This window comes from Trichosurus vulpecula, chromosome 5 (assembly GCF_011100635.1).
Source record: "Trichosurus vulpecula isolate mTriVul1 chromosome 5, mTriVul1.pri, whole genome shotgun sequence".
Lineage (NCBI taxonomy): Eukaryota > Metazoa > Chordata > Mammalia > Diprotodontia > Phalangeridae > Trichosurus > Trichosurus vulpecula.
Window position 1 is genome coordinate 71,090,944 of NC_050577.1, and position 17,802 is coordinate 71,108,745.

The window sequence follows — 17,802 nt, forward strand, 5'->3', positions numbered from 1 at the left end:
AATTACACAAATAGGTGATTACTAATAAAAAGTTGCCATGTGAGAAAGGAATGTGCACAGCAGGTCTGTGATACATGACATTGTCTTGTCACTAATAAAAAACCAAATCCTTTGTATTTAAATGACACATATTAAACACACCTGACAAGAATTCTTATCTGCATTCTTTAAAAAAAAAAAAGGCTTAATTACACTGTAGGCAGGAACAACGCCCTAAATTTTCTTTTTTAATTCCCTTCTCTTCGAAGCAGAGCACTGTAGACATAATTGTTGCTCAATAAATATATATTGGACAATTAAGTTATTCTATTACTGTTTTCTTATCACTAACAAATCCCCTCCTTCCAAAAATATTAAGTAATTAATCCATAATCTTACTAGCCATTTTGCTTTCAGAATTTCAGAGGTTCCCTTGGAAACAACTGTCTTCTCTTATTTCCCAAACTTTTCAGATGGGTGCTGTCCTAATTTTAAAACTGGACATATATGAAATCTGATTATTGAAAGAGTAAGTCTATACATTGAGAGTTTAGAAAAGAGAATACTTCCTCTAAGATTTCTCTCCCAGGGATTTATAAGGTAGAGCTGATGAAATTACTTTTTCAGACTTGCTAGAACAGGCACTGAAAAGTATTTCATCTGATAGGTCAATGAGGAAAATCGATAGAGATCATGCCAAGATAAGTAAAAATAATACTCCAACAGATCTGTGACTTCAGCAATTTAAATGCTTCAGAACAGATACAATGGCCCAGACTACAAATTCTTTTGTAGCCATGTAGTTCTCCAGGAGTCTTCTTTAGGAACCTCTTAGCTACTAAAGTCTGGGACTGGCCTGGCCCTGCAATCAAAGGAGGGAAAACATCTGGAATACAAGACAAAAAACAGCTCTTTCACACTAGAAAGAGACAGCAAGGTGGTAGATAGAATGTTGTGGCTAGAGCAAGAGTTCAAATACAGCCACAGATACTTCCTAGCTGTGTGACCTTAGACAAGTCACTTAACCTCTGTCTGATTCAGTTTCCTCATCTGCAAAATGGGGGTAACAAATAGCACCTACTTCCTAGGGTTGCTATAAAGATAAAATGAGACGTTTGTAAAGAGTTTTATAAGTCTTAAAGTGTTAAAAATGCAACCTGTTATTAGGATTGGTATTATTAAAATTTTACTTAGAACCTGAATCTTACAGTGATTTAGTTTGCAAGGTTCTCCCTAGTGGGCATTCCCTCCGCCCTATGATTGAAAAATTTCCAATCCCTGATTCTCTATTCCAAACTGTGATTCATAAACACAGTAGGTTAAGTCAGAAATTTAGTTCTTCTTCAGTCGTTTTTTAGTCTTCTCTGACTCTTCATGACGTCCGGTGGGGTTTTCTTGACAGAGACACTGGAGTGGTTTGCCATTTCCTTCTCCAGTTCATTTTACAGATGTGGAACTGAGGCAAACAGGGTTAAGTGACTTACTTAAGTCACTTAACTTAAGTTACTTAAGTTACTAAGTGACACAGTTAGTGAGTGTCTGAGGCCAGATTTGAACTAGAGCAGATGAGTCTTCCTGACTTCAGGCCAAGCACTCTATGCACTATGGTGCCACCTGGCTGCCCAGTCAGAAATTCCCTTTATCCTATTACTCTTGCTCCCTCTATGGCTACGCTGAGACCACCCCTCTGCCAACATCACTCAGTAACTTCTAGTCCTTCGAGATTCCATCACCCTCTGCAAGTTCCTTATTGCTTCATCTATGAAGTTCCACTTGTTCAATACAGAACTCACTGTGTTCCTTCTCTCCACCTCAAGTCCAGCCTTCATCCTGAGTGACTTCAGCAGTCAAGCACCCTGGCCTCCAAGTTTACCAACCTCAACTCCCATGACATGTGTCAATTACATCTACACTATCCAACACACCTTAGATCAATAAACAGGTTTTTATTAAGTACTTACTCTTGTGCTTTTGCCCTCAAAAAGTTCACACTCTCAGAGAAGACAATACGTACACACCTAAATATGTACAAAATAAACAGAAGGTAATTTCTGATAAGAGATAATAGCAGCTTGAGAGAAGGGGGAACGAGGTCTCCTGGAGGCAATGTTTAATTGAGTTTTGAAAGAAGACAGGAAATCTAGGAGGCTGTGAAGAGGAAGTGGTTTCAAAGCATGAGGGACACCTGTGTAAAGGCCCAGAGATGGCGGATGGAATGTCATACAGAAGAACGGCAAAGAGGTCAGTTTTGGTAGTAACGCATTGTTATAAAGTCTAAGGCAGCTAGGTGACACAGTGGATAGAATGCTAAGCCTGGAGTCCCACTCACTTCTCAATCCCTTGCAATAACCCCACTGTTCAAATGAAACTTTTCTCCAATGTTACTAACAAGCTCATAATTTTTTAAGTGGATGGCCTATTCTCAGTTTTCCCATGTCCTGATCTCTTCTGCAGCTTGCGACACTGTTGACTCTTCCTCCTTGAAATTATGCCCTCCCTCAACTTTAGTGATTCTGCCCTCTCCTATTTCTTCTACATATGTGACTGTTTTCTCAGTTTCTTTTGCTAAATAATCATCAACTGTATGTTCAATCCCTTGTGCGAATATCTCCAATCTTCTGGTCTCGCTTTCATGGGATCACACTAAAAGAGGTTTGGATTTGTAGTCAGAAGACCCACAAGACCTTTAAACAAGTCAGCTAACTTCTCTGGGCCTCAGGTTCCTAAACAAACATGGCCAGGGTTTTTGAGGGGACTTCAATGTGTATACTGAAATCCCTATGTATGAGGGCAGGGGTTAGGATGGGGAAGAAGATTGTGAGACAGGTGCTGAACTCCTAAGTAAAGGAAGAAGAGAGAGAGAGAAAGAGAGAGTGTGAGAGAGAGAGAGAGAGTGTGTGTGTGTGTGTGTGTGTGTGTGTGTGTGTGTGTGTCTCTATTCACCTGTAGTTACATGCCAACTCTATCATCCCCCACAGGGTGATACAGATGGAATTTCCATCCACTATTCCTAGTTTTCTCTACTGGAGCCAAACAGAACAAATCTAATCTCTCTTACAAATACAATCCTTAAATGATAAAGGACAGCTAAGCTATCATGTCCATATCTTTTTCACAGGATCTAAAGCTGAGAGAGTTCTTCTAGGCAGCTATTCCAACCTCATTTCACAGATGAAGAAACTAAGGAGTAGTGAGGTTATGTGACTTGCCCAAGGCCACACAAATTATAAGCAAGAGACTGGGATAGGAGCCCTAATTCCACACCCAGTACTCTTTCTACTAAATGAGACTCACAGAATCTAACAACAAAAACATACTTCAAAGACCATCTAGTCCAACCCATATCCAAAATAAATGTCCCCTGTAATCTATGTGCCAAGAGGCCATCGATGAGGACTCCCAGGGAAGGGGAGCTCCTCAGCTCTGGAGGCAGCCCATTCTACTTTGGGAAGACTCTAATTTTTAGGAAGTTTTCCCTGACACCTCATTTACCGCTTCTGCTCTCTGGGGACCAAGAGAACAATCCCTCCTCCATATATCTCTATACATACTTAAATATGGTAACTATAGTCCCCCAAGTCTTTTCTTCTCCTGGCTAAAGATGCCCAGGTCCTATAGCTGGTCTTCACAGGACATGACCTCAAGGCCCTTTCCCACCCTGTCTACCCTCCTCTGGACATTTCCTGCTTGTCAATGTCTTTTGGAAACCATGGTGCTTGACATTGTTCTAGAGGAGGTCTGATAAAGATGGACTATGAAACAGTCAGCTCCCTATTCCTGGAAGCCATGCCGCCTCCCAGTGCCAGCCAGGATTGTATTTTTTGCTACCCTTCATGATGCTGACTCATTTTGAGTTTGAAGGCTGCTGAAACTCCAAGAGCCTTTTCACAACAACTAGAATCTATCCATGAACCCCCTTTCTTACACTTGTGAAGTTGATTTTTTTTTGCACCCAAGTGCAAGGCTTCATATTATCCAAATTTAGTTTCATCTTATTGGATTTATCCCAATGCTCTGGCCTGACAAGATCCTGATTCTGTCATCCAGTGTATAAGCTATTCCTCTCTGCTTTTTGTCATTCATAAATTTGATAAACACGCCTTTATCCCTTTGCCCTTTATCCAAATCACTGATAAAAATATTGAACAGTATAGAGCCAAGAACAGCTCCTGGGGTACTCCAGTGGACACCTCATGCTACAATGAAATGGAACCATTAACAATTAAATTCTTTGAGTCCAGCCATCCAACCATACTGCCTCCTTCAACTTGTATGGCATAATCTTAAGGACCTTCATAGGCATGGTCCACTTCTAGCTTTCTTCCCAAAATGTAGGGCCCTGAACTAGAGGTAATACTCAATCACTCTTATTCTCAACACTGTGCTTCTCAGTGCATATTGATGTAACATTAACTTTTTTATGACTTGGCTGCCATCTATTTTTGACTCATTGAACTTATAGCCTACTAAAATTCTCTGATCTTGTCAGATGAATTACTACCTAGCTAGATTTCCCCAAATCTTGAACTTGGGGAGACTAATTTTTTAAATACAAATGCAAAACATTATGTTTGTCCCTCTTAAAATTTATTTTAACAGATCTGGCCCAATGTTCTGGCTTGCTAAGATCTTTGCATATCCTGTCATTCAATATGCTAGCTATCCTTTCTAGCACTGGGTCATCTGGTAGTCTGACAAAAACACCAACAATAAATGCTATCATCATAATAATAATAATAATAATAATAGTATCTAGCATTTGTGCAGTAGTGTTTTAGGGTTTGCAAACAATTTTACAAATATTATCTCATTTTATCCACACAATCTTGTGAGGCAGATTCTGTTATCACCCCCCTTTTACAGATGAGAGAACTGAAGCACACAGCAGCTAGGTGGCACAGTGAGTAGAGCACTGGCCCTGGAGTCAGGAGGAGCTGAGTTCAAATCCAGCCTCAGACACTTGACACACTTACTAGCTGTGTGACTTTGGGCAAGTCACTTAACCCCAATTGCCCTGCATTCCCCTCTCAAAAAAAAAAAAAGAGAGAAAACTGAAGCAAAGAGAGGTTAAATGACTTGCCAAAGGTGAATGTGAGCTCAAGTTTTCCTGACTCTGAGTTCAGTGCTCTCTATCCACTGCACCACCTAGCTGCCTCAATTTTATAACTGGGATGAGTAAGTGTAGGAGGTAGTTCACCTTGTAGCTTCTGTTTTCCTTTTTATTTATATATGCCAGTGTTTGAAAGATAATTTCAGCTAATCATACTTGCGCCTAAGTTTTGTTCATAAATGCCTTTGTAATTTTCCTGGATTCATATAACAACTTTTAAAAATCAGATAATCCATATTAGGTGCTTTAGGGTCAATAGAAATAAAATGAAGTTGGAAACAATGATGTTGTATTTGGGAATAGTATTAAAATTAAAATAAAAAATATTGTTTCATCATCTTCAGAGTCAGTTATCAGCATTTTTGCTTTCTTGTCTCTTCAAACTTCCCAGTTTTACCAACTTTAACTATAATGGATCAGGAACAAATTGAGACTTTAAAAAGGGGTTGTTATTATTATGTATTACTGGATACATTCAATGACTGATTTTTCTTAGATAATTCTAAAGAATTAAAGTCTCACTGCCTGTTCTGCACAATGCCAACAGAGTGAATAACTTTATCTTTCTGCTTAACTGCCATTTTACTATTCTTCATGGAGCCATGGAGTTCCTTGAAAATAATTTTGGAAATACTGTTTCATGTAACATCAATAAACATTTACCAAATGCCTGAGCCTAGCAGACTGTCAGGTGTGGCATAAAAATACAAAATGCAAAAACCATTCTTGACTCATAGGCCATACCAGAACAATGAGTTTGGCCTGGAGACAGTGGTTTGCTGACCACTGGATTAGACTAAAACAAATGTAACCATTAATTTAGTACACAAATTTTTAATGTGTGTGTATATACATATATACATACACGTATCTCTATGTATAGATATAATATATATATATATGTATACAGACACACATACACACATAATGTTGTATAATAGTGCTTGTTTTGATTTCAGAGGATATGGTTTCAAATCCCAGCTTAGTTATATACTACCTGTGTGATCTTGGACAGGGGTCACTTAAGTTCTAGGGAGGCCCAAGTTTCTTTATCTCTAAAAGGAGGAGATGGACTAGATGGCCTTTTAAACCTATGATCCTATGAACCTTTGATTTAAAATGCTTACAGAAGGACAGAGAAAAAACACAGCTAATATAATCAGGGATGGCTCCATGGAGATAAGAGATCCTGAAGTATACCTTGGCTATGAACATAGGAGAAAAAAGGCAAGGGAATCCAGGTAGAGAAAACAGTGTAAGAGAAGGTAGGAAAGTAATACTGAAGGGACCGTATGGAGACCAGTTTAGCTGAAGCAGAGGTGCATAATTTTATGTATTAGGAACTTAAGCTCAACAGTGGATTGCAGCCCATGTTTACAAAACTTAAAAATCTATTTCCTTTAAACCGGGGAAGACTTGTATGAAATGATTCAGAGTTAAGTGATCAAAACCAGGAAAATAATTTATGCAATAACAACACTGCTATAAAGACAATCAACTTTGAAAGATTTAAGAACTCCGATCAATGCAAAGGCAATTAGGTGATATAGCGGATAGTAGCCTTGGAGTAAGACAAGCTGAGTTTAAATACCGACTCTGACATTTACTAGTTGTGGAACCCTGGGCAAGTCACTTAATCTCACCCTTTATTTCCTCATTGGCAAAACAGAGATGATAATAATAGCTCTATCTCCCTGGGTTGTAGTGAGGATCAAATGAAATAATATATGGAAAGTACTTTGGAAACTTTAAAGCATTATAGAAATGTTAGTTAATATTATTTTTTGACTAAATATGATTCCAGTGGAACACTGAGGAGCAAGTTACCTATCTCTAGATAGGTATGATGGACATATTAATATTTGTCACAAGGGTTTTGTTTCCCTTCTTGTCAGTGGAGGGTAGGAAAGCTGAGACAGAGAAGGAGTGTTTTCTTCTCCCTTATATCCCACTAAAAAAGAGAGAACTGAAAGGAAACAGATAAGGAGAACAGGAAGGAATCAAACAAGCAGAACTCTATTGAAGGTGACATGCTGAACTTATTCCATAGTTAAAAAGAAAAGCGAACTCTACATAATAGGTATTTGCAGTTCATGTAAAAATCTCTCCCACTATTTTACAATGTATAAGGAAATGCTCATTTTATTTGGTGTTCATCAAGTTCAGAATAAGAAAAATAAAATGGAAAAAAAATCCTTATTCTCTTTTAGGCACATCCTGATTAGGATGATCCCCACTCCTACTATACAAATTTAATATGAATATCTAATTCTTCCTCTTCCTTAAGCATAAATAATGCTGCAAGAGTTTTGTCAGTATCTTTTAGTTACTTCAACCTACAAATCGGAGCAATCCACCAGATTTCAATAGGTTTTGTTTATACCAGTACAATATTTCTCTTTTCTAGTCTAATCATTTCCTAGTATGGTATAGTAGCTAAAAAATTTGTTATCGGGTCAGTAAGACCTAGCCTCACGACCTGCCTCTGACCCACACTGGCTGAGTGGTTATAGGAATGTCATTTAATCTCTCAGCACCCCAGGCAACTGTCCAGCACCAAATTACAGATAAGATGGAAGGAATATCAAAATTGGTTTCCTACACTAATAAAATCACAGGTATAGATTTTTAAAAAAATTCTGTCCACTTTTATGGTAATGAGTGATATTTTACATGTCTGGTTCTTCTAAACTGAGGCAAATACACTTTGACTCAGCAAAACTAGGCATTTAACTCAAAGAGATAAAAGAGGGAAAAGACTAGAATGCACAAAAAGATATTCAAAGCAAAAAAAAAAGAATAAGAAAGGAAACAAAAGGGGTATTCCTTAGTTTGTGGTAGCAAAGAACTGGTAAATAAGGGGTTAACTATCAATCTGGGAAGGGCTCAACAAATTGTGGTATATGAATATAATGGAATATTATTACATGAGAAACTATTCCCATGTGTGGATCTGTTTTGCTAGATTATGTTTATGTGTTAAAAGGGAGGGCTTTTTTTTTTTAAATTTAGGAGGGATTAGAGGTGAGAGGGTAGTGAACATGATGCAGTAATATGGGAAAATTGAAGCTCACTAAAAAAAATTGAAGATTTAGAGAAAAAAAGCCCAAGCATAATTAAAATCATGAGCTCTGACAATTTTAATAGGCTAGAGCTCATATGTACAAAAAATAAACACAGGACATTTTTCAGGGTCTTTTTCTAGTTACAGTTATCGCTTTTTTTAAAAATTCACAGAATGAGTTTTAGCTTAATAAACCTATAAAGGTAACTCTTTTGTTTAAGTGCCTTAGAAAGAAATACTGTCATAAAAGATTAATAAGCATGATTTAAACTCTTTCTTAGTTGAAAAATTTAAAACAATTTATTAACCATGTGAACCAAGAAAATGAGAATTCAGGGAATTTTCCTTGGCATTCCACGCATAAGATACATAAATTTCTAAATATTTCCAAATATCTTCATATTTGTTGTGATGAATAAATAACATCTACATTCTAGAATAAGAGGAGGTACCTTCTACAACTATAATTGAGGAAAAATTCTTAAGAAAACAAAGACTATAAGAGAGTGTTAGGATAATAAAGGCAATTTTAGTTACATAAAAGTTTTTACAAGAATGAAATGATGAACATAGGATAAGAGAAATTATAGAGTGAAATATGTACAACAACCATGCCTGATAAAAACCTGATGTCCAAGACTTACATAGGAAACAACACAAATACAGAAAACTCCAAGGTATAAATTGGTTGAAGCAAATTGGCAGTTTTCAAAACAACTGTGAATTATAAAATGACCACTTCAAAACATGCTCCAAATCACTAACAGAAAGAGATATGTAAATTTAACACACCCTCAGTTTTACCTCACACCCTGCAAATGAGCAAGGATGACAAAAAGAAACACTGGCAAGAATCAAAATTGGATAGGTGTTAGAGGGGGGAAACCAGCACATTAATGCATAGTTGGTGGAGCTGTGAATTTATCCTATCCTTTTTGGATATTAATTAGAATTATGCAAGAAAAGAGTAACTAAACTGCCAAACCTTTTGACTCAACAATTTCACTACTAGGCACAGATCCAATATGTAAGTCAAAGATCCAATATATGAAAAATTATTCACAGCAGAACTCTTTGTGGTAGCAAACAACTGGAAACACAGTAGGTGCCTATATTTTGTTATTGAGTCATTTTCAGGCATGTCCAACTCTTTGTGACTCCACATGGGTTTTGGTTTTTTTTAGGAAAGACACTAGAGTCGTTTGCCATTTCCTTCTTCAGCTCATTTTACAAATGAGGAAACTGAGGCAAATAGGGTTCAGCGACTTGTTGAGGGTCACACAGTCAGCAACTGTTTGAGGTCACCTCTGAATTCAGGAAGTTAAGTGTTCCTGACTCCAGTGCTTTCTCCACTGTGCCACCTAGCTTCCTACAGATTAGAGAACGGCTTTAAAAAAAAGCCAAATGTAATGGAATATTATAGTGCACAAAGAAATGAGGAATATACACAGAGAAGCACAGGAAGATATACTCATAGTAAAGTAAAATAAGCAAATACACAAAATGACCACCACAATGTAAATGAAAAAACCACTAGACAGGAAGCCAAATTCTGAGTCACTGAAAACCTAACAAAGAGCCTAGAGAAGACATAATAAAACAAACCTCCCTCTAGCAAAGGCAGGGGATTACTAGGACAGAATCTTGCATACTTGGTCAAATGCCATCACCGTATTTTCTGTTACAAAGTAGGTTCAATTAGGGGAAATCAGAGAAAAAGAAGGCTGTTTTTTCCACCCAGAAATAACTGTAATGTTGAGATAAAACATGTCAATAGAACAGTTTTAAACTCAATTTTTATATTCTTTTAAAAAAAAAAGTCTTGGGGTAATTTACTTATAACTGTTTTTTTAACTTCAGCAAAATTTCCACTGGGTTCCCCACTTCTAATGTACCTAAGAAATGGCAACATAGATAGCTTTACTTTTGCTTTGATAATCACCTTTGGAATTAGAATACTAATTTAGATCATAAAATAATGATTCTTTCAAACAGGAAAGACTCTAATCTTCAAAACCACGCCCAGAGTACCTTCATCCTTCTGTGTGCTAGCTTCCCTCACTAGAATGTAAGCCCCTAGAAGGCAGGGTCTGTCTGTACTTGTCATCTGCTAGGCTCAGCACAACGTCTGGCACAGAGTAAGCACTCAATAAAATACTCATTTCCTTCCTTCCTTGAAACACAGGAGTAGGTCTTGTACTAATGAACATGAGATGACCATCTAAATCAAAAGGTGCATATAATTTTAGTATGCAGGGCACAGTGGGAAGACAAGAAAACTTGTTCAATTCCTAAGTGAATCAATCCTTCCAGATTAAAAACATTTTACATATCGCCTATTACTATAAAAACTAATTCTGATATTTTTGGGAGAATCTTGGCAATGCTAACCATTAGATGGATGATTTTCAATAGGTGCTGTCTCAATATCCCACAGTTAGATGATTACATAGAACTTCATCTTGAGCTCTGATTTGATATGCTCAATGAAAACAGCAAGAGGAAATTTTCATTAATTTCATACCAGAATAAAATCTATATAAGGTACCTAACAGAAAATGTATACTTAATGAAACGCTTACGTTTTATATTAAGGACATAAAAACACCAAAGATTTAGTGTACTTACCTAACTTTTTTCCCATTTTCAGTAATTTTTGTTACATTTAACAATCCGTATTTTTCTTGGCCCTAGAAAACACAGGAAGAATGATTATAGACATCCATTTCTGTGCTCCAGCTAATCAGCAATGAAAACAATCTAATCCTTTAAAAGTTAGCACGTATGAGAAAAAGCTTGGTAGCTTTTTTGTGGGGGAGAAGGAAGGGCCCAGGCCTGTGATTTTGTTGGTGTGGGGGGCTCCAGGGAACTGGACACTTGGAAACACAGAACTGTTTTTACCAGAAGAGATCAGCAATTGTTCTGCAGTTTAAAGGGGGTTATCTGGGGCACTGAGAGGGTAAGAATCTTGCTCAAGATAACGGGCGGTTTGTGTCAGAGGCAGTATTAGGCACAGCATCAAAAGCCCAATTACACAGAACAACTATAACTATAGTTAGTTTTGCTTTCAACTTAATGATTGTGTGACATTTTTTAATTAACATTTTATAATGAAAAAAGAAGATTTAAATAAAAGCTGGTATCAAAAACAAACTCTTATTAAATAAATTCTCCTATGTGGACAACAAAGAGCTCATAAAATCATAGCTGTAGAAGTGGAAGAGACCTTGGGCGACTGATCTTCAAGTTGGACAGGCAGGAAGGAGCAGAATTTAAATTCTGTTCCTCTGACTCCAAATTCAGGGCACTTTCCACTTGTATCTCATCTGAATGGTTTAGAAGCAGCACTTTGTCTCTAGTATGCACAAGTTAAGCTATAGCTCTCTCCCTTATCCTTGTAAAATATATTCAGAATTTAGATTTTAGTGTAACAAAAGCATCAATACAAATGACAAAGAACCACAATCAAACTTCCTCATGAAATGAGGATGTCATATTAAATCATATGACCTGAAGATGTCCCACTAGTTCCTAGTCAATCAATAAACCTCTTAGGTGTCACTGTGTTAGGCACTGTGCTAATAATAATTATGGGAGATATCAGAAAAAGGCAAAAGAGTCCCTGACCTCAAAGAGTTCACAATCTAATGGGGGAGACAAGCAAACACACATGTACAAACAAATTTTATACACAATTAAGAGGGAAAGCCTTTCTGTAAAAGATGGGACTTTTATTGAGACTTCAAGGAAGCCAGCTGGTAGAAATGAGGAGAAGGGCATTCCAGGCACTGGGGACAGAGAAAATGCCTGTAGTTGAGAGTTCAAGTACCTTGTTGGTGAAGCAGCCTGGAGGCCAGTTTCACTGGATCAAAGGGGGTGTGAGGCCTAAGAAAGGTAGAAAGGTAGGTAGGGGCTAGGTTAGGAAAGACGGGCGGAACATCAAGTGGAGGACTTTGAATTTGCTCCTGGGGGCAAAAGGAAGCCACTTGAAGAATAAGCAAGAGGGCAACACAGTCAAATGTGCGCTTTAGGAAAATGACTTTGGCAGCTGAATGGAGGAGAGAGCCTTGAGGCTGGTGGACCCCACCAGCAGCTACTGCGATAGTCCAAGTGTCAGGTGCTTACAGCCTCTCAGCTCCCACAGATTCATGGCATCTATGTAGATGATTCCTACATCTATCTACAGAGCCCTAACTTCTCTCCTAAGCTCCAGCGTCACATTATCAAATGCCTCTTAGACATCTAGAACTTGATGTCAATATGTCTAAAACTCACTACTTTCTTCCCTAAACTCTCTCCTATTCCCAACTTCCTTATCACTTTCAAGGGCAACTCTATCCTCCCAGGTCCCTGTTGTGACCTTAGTGTCATCCTCACCTGTCCTCACCCCACAGATCCAATCTGCCGCCAGTCTGGTCATTTCTACCCCTGCATCTTTCCCTCCACCCTGGAGTAGGCCCTCAGGACCTGCTGGTGGGTCTCTCTGCCTCAGCTCTCCAATCTCCCCAACTGCTCTCCTACAGCTCTGGTCTAGCTGAGCCAGCCTCCTACTCAAATTCCACTGGCTCCCATGACCCTTAGGGTCCCACGGAAGTCTTTTGTTTGGCCCTCTACAAGCCAGCCACATCCTGATGCACCGGTCTTCTCACACTTTACTTTCCTCTAGGCACTCTAGCATCTGATAACAATGACCTTTTTTCTACTCCTAGAATGTGACACTCTATGCAACCACTCTGTGCCTTTGTGCTGGTTGTTCTCCATACCTGGAATTATTTCCTTCCTCACCTCCGCCTCCTGGCTTCCTTCTAGACTTGATAAAAGGACATACGGAACATATACAAAATAAACAGAAAGCAGTATCCAGAGGTGGGGCTATAGTAGCTGGGAGAGGAGAAAAGAGAGAAAAGTCCAGACAGTCTTCAGGTAGAAGGCAGTGCTTGAGCTGAGCCTTGAAGGTATTAAGGGGATTCTGAGACAGAGGAGAGGAGGGAGCAGATACCAAGCACAGTGTGTAAGAGTGCCGTGCAAAGGCAGGAAGACAGCAGTCCATGTGAGGGGAAGAGTAAGAAGACACAGCTAGACTGAAGGAGGCTGGAAAGATAGGCTGAACCAGTTTGTGAAGGCTTTGTGAATGCCAAAGAGAAGCAACAGAGAACCACTTGAGTTTACTAAGTAAGGTGAGATGGTTAGACCTGAGCTTAAGAAAAACCAAATTTTCCCAAACGAGGCATTCTCAAAACATGGTCAAAAATGTAAAAGATGGTTGAGCAAAGGGATCCTCCTGCCACTGCTATAGCATCCCTGAGGGGATGGTTGTCCTGCTCACGCAGGAGCAGTCACCTGGTGTGACGGTGACTTTAAAAGTCAATGCATACGACTTTAAAATCCATCCTTCAACAGTTCTTCTAAAACCACAGCCTACACTCCTCACAATAAATAAAAGAGATTTTATTACCCCGCTCCCCCCAAAAAAAGAAAAAAAAGAAAAAAGAAAAACCTTTTTGGCAGCTATGGAGAGGACAGACTGAAGTGAGAGAAAACTGAGGCAGGGATACCAATCAGCGGGCTATTGCAATAGTTTAAGTGAGATACGATTTGTGCCTGAACTTTTCCATCTGTATCCCAGCACTTACCTAAGTGCTTAATAAATGCTTTTTCACTTGTTCAAATAAAGTTAACATGTTCCAGTGTTTAAGGATGTTTCTTAGTTCACAGTGGTAAATAAGTACTTACTAAAATAGACTTTGTTAAGCATTTGAAAAGTTGTCATGTGAAACAGAAATGTGCCTTGTTCTGCTTAGTTGGGAGGAGGAGAACTAAAATCAAAAGGTAGAAGTTTCGAAAAAGCAGATTCAGGCTTGTTGTAAGGAAAAACTCCCTAATACTTAGAACTATCTAAAAGTGAACCGAGGACGTAGGTTCTTCCGCAATGACGCTCACTTTCTTAGCTACGTCATAGAGGGCTATTTCTGTTCAGGTAAGGACTGAGCTGGATGACCTCTGGAAGGGAGCTTAGGGATCAGCTAGTTCAATGCCTTTGTTCTACAGCCACAGACACAAACACCGGAGAGGTAAGGGGATGTGCTTAATTAGTCACACTGCTAATCAGTCCCTCTTCCAACCCGGAGATTCTCTGAATGACATGTATGTTGAAAACGCCCTCTCTTAAAAGGTCGCCGAAGAACTAAACCGCCAAAGCCTTCTGTCGTTTTAGTCCTTCTTCACTTTGACCTCTCTGGAGAGCTGGCTGAGACTACTGACCACACTCTCCCTCCTTTGCTTCAGAAACATAACATGTAACTGCACCTTCATTGCCTCCTTTCCCATACCTTCAGGCAGTGTCTCTGCCCTTGGCCCTTTGCTCTCTTCTCTCTACACTCTATAACTTGGCATTCTCATTCAACTTTCAAAGCCATACAGATGCTTCTCAAATGCCCACGTCCATACCAATAGATGCGACAATGCATTTTCACCTGGGTTTCCCAGCAGCCACATCAGACTCAGCATATCCCAGACCAAGCTGATCCTTCTCTACAGACCTGCTCTTCCTTGGCTTTTCACCCTCTGTGGTACCAACACTACCATTCATCTAGTTGCCACTGTTAGAAAATTTTGTGTTAACTTTGAGACTTTCCTCTCTTTCCTCCTATGTTTAATTGGTTACTGAATCTCATCTGTCCTACTCCTCTTCTTTCCTTGTGATTACTACCGCCACTCCCTTTATGGGTATTCATTAACAGCAACATGAAATGCTGAAATCAGAGCCTCATGATGGGTCTTCTTCACAGCTGTACTCTTTCCTCCACTACATCCTTTATGTTCTTCCCAGGCTAACTAGCTTCCCTATGCATACAGCTACCTGGTCACGTCACAGCTCAAAAAACTTGATGGGCTCCTTGTGGCTTCTGGTGTAGAAATCCAACATCTCTGCCTGACTGCCAAGACTGCTGGACGACCTTATTGCATCCTGCTCCTCTTCTTGCACTAACTTCTAGCCAAAATGAGTTACTCTCATTCCCAAAAACATTTGCCACAATTTTCTACTTCTACTCCTTTCCTGTGCTGTTCTATCTGCCTGGAAGGGCTGCTTTTCCCCTTAGCCCTGATATTCAATAGCTGCATGACCTTGGTCAAGTAACATCCCATCTGTGGCCCTGAATTTTTTTAAGCGGATGGATGAATGTTCTTTACAATCATTTCCAGGCCCACCATTCTATGATCCTCTTGCTTAATTACTATCCTTTTAAAATCCAACTCATGAAATGTCACCTCCTCCATGAAGTCTTCCCTGGTTCCTTTAGCTGATAATGATCAAAGCATTTTATTTTTAACATGCATATACCCCTATGTATTATTATGCATTTTAATTATTTTATTATAATAAACAATTTTTGAGAACTACCTTTTCAACACTTAAAAATTCAGTTGCATTGTAAGTGTTCATTATAATAGCTTCATATCCAAACTATCTAAAGATTCTGGATGGACTAATATTTGGGTAAAAGCTATATTCACTTTAATCTAAAATGATGGAGCTTTATAAGGGATGTCTCCAAAGTCTCAACGCAGTTTTAAGCTCTAGTAGTTTAAAACTGAATTGAAAGTTTAAGTCTGTTAGGACTGAACTGGGGCTACCATGGAGGCTGCAATATCACTTTGTTACATTACTTTTTTGTTGGCACTAACGCATACCAGATACAGAGGAAATGCTTCTCACCTCTAAACAGTAAGACTAAGAGGGGGGAAAAGAGTCATTTTATTTTTAAGAGTATTCTCTACAACTTTTATATTTATGAAAAAATTGAGAGTTAATCAGAATGGGGCATAGCAAAAAAGTTAATTAGTAAATTAAATTATGTACCTCCCATATTCTGTACAAACATAAGAATTTTTTAAAAGAATTTCTTGGTTCTTTAATATATTTAGAATTAATAGAAGTGTTATTAAACACATCAGTGGAGTTCATGACATAAGGTCCAAATACACTCTAAGCATTGTACTTTAAAAAAAAAATTTGCTATTTTATAATTAAAATCAATTAACTATAATGTACTTCTCATGGCCATTTTTATACTAACTGTGGCTTGGTGCTTTGGTGAAGAGGGAGAAGACTCATTTTCTGGAAAGCAGGGCTTTGTGGAAGGTGGAGATTCCTACAAAATAAAAATAAGCAACGCAAAAAGTTATTCTGCTGCATAATTTTATTTTTTCCTCTACTAATCAGACTGAGGGAATAAAAGAAGGAAAGTTAAGATTTCTTTCCTTCTCCATTTTAAAAATTCCCTGTCTATAATAAAAACCTTAAAAATTGGATTATGAAGCAAATGTACTAAACAACAGATTTTATAAAAATGTTTACTAGCAGAGACTTCTTTCAGGCCAGAGTCATGAATGTGAGGTGACCAGAAGACCGTAGAGAGATCCAGAAGCTGAAAGGGACCTTAGAAGCTGTATGGTCCAGCCCCCTCCTCTTACAGGTGAGCAATCTGAAGCCCAGAAAGGCAAAAGGACTTAGTCAACATCACACATAAAGAAGTAGTTAGGGTTAGAATCTAACTCACGTCCTAGAATTTGAAGTTTACCTCTCTGATTAATGTCACTATTGCACAGGAATTATAATGTACCATATATCTGTCATTAACATACTTAAAATAGATAAGGATATTAGGATTCATGGGTCAGTTGTATCTAGTAATAAATAATATTCACAATACTAATCTGACCTAGACCTGGTAGATATGAATACCCAGAACTATTCAATACATATACGTATTAAAATTTAAATGACAATGCTATTAACATTTAAAGTAATTTGCGATTGGCACAATTTTCAATGACTATAAGTCTTTAAAAATGAGGAGAATCATAACGAATAAACTTCTCATTCAAGTATTAGTTATTTAACACCAAAACAAAACATTGCATACTAAAGAAAAGGTCAATCATCTCTTTAAGAGCTTGGGGGGAAACATGGCAGTTGTTTTTGAAGTCATTTTGCCTGATCAATACTAAAAGGAGGTACCCAATCCCTTAAGCCAGGGCTGTCCAAAGTACAGCCCTCAGTGCGATTTATGCCGTCTGCCTACAAGCATAGAAATTTACATAAATGCTTTAGTAAACAAAGCGGAGCTACCATAGAGCTCTCACTAAAACGGCAAATCAAAATATATTGTCGATTGTTTCAGTAAAAACCTAAGGTTGGACAGCCCTGCCTTAAACTACAGATCCTCAGAAAGAGTATTTCACAGAGAATAAGATGAAAGGGGATCAAGTACTTCTGAATTCTAGATTCTATTCTGTCACTGACATTCCTGTCTGCCTTTTTCCACTGCCTTAACAGTTAATAGGCTAATAGTGTATCGGCATAAGTTTTGGTAAACACAGATCAAAATTTTTGACAATAAGAATTAAGTATTTTCACAGGATTCACTGTGATTGTTTTAACATTCATCTAGGCACCTATATCATTTAAGCATTCCTGTATTTTAAACTGACTATCAAAGCTTCCAGCACTGTGTAACAGAAAAAGTGACTGATTGGAGTCAAGAAAATCTGGAGGGGAAGAGACTTGATAACCTCTGCCTTTAAGTCTATAATCCTATGATCTTCTAATCGTATAATAAAATTATTGTTACAGTGTTCTTTGAAC

At 38.2% G+C, this 17,802-nt stretch overlaps 1 protein-coding gene across 6 annotated transcripts in view; it reads right to left on the minus strand.

The window, feature by feature from the left end:
* The window catches only part of ARHGAP12 (Rho GTPase activating protein 12), a 126,210-nt gene that overhangs the window by 28,746 nt on the left and 79,662 nt on the right, over positions 1-17,802 (minus strand). For 3 of the 6 annotated variants that reach the window (XM_036759596.1, XM_036759601.1, XM_036759597.1), the window contains exons 7-8: positions 16,232-16,306; positions 10,782-10,843 (exon numbers count right to left, since the gene is read on the minus strand). In XM_036759596.1, coding sequence (XP_036615491.1) covers positions 10,782-10,843; positions 16,232-16,306 — 137 coding nt within the window. The remainder of the gene's footprint in view (positions 1-10,781; positions 10,844-16,231; positions 16,307-17,802) is intronic. The other 3 variants (XM_036759602.1, XM_036759598.1, XM_036759600.1) reach the window with 1 other exon arrangement.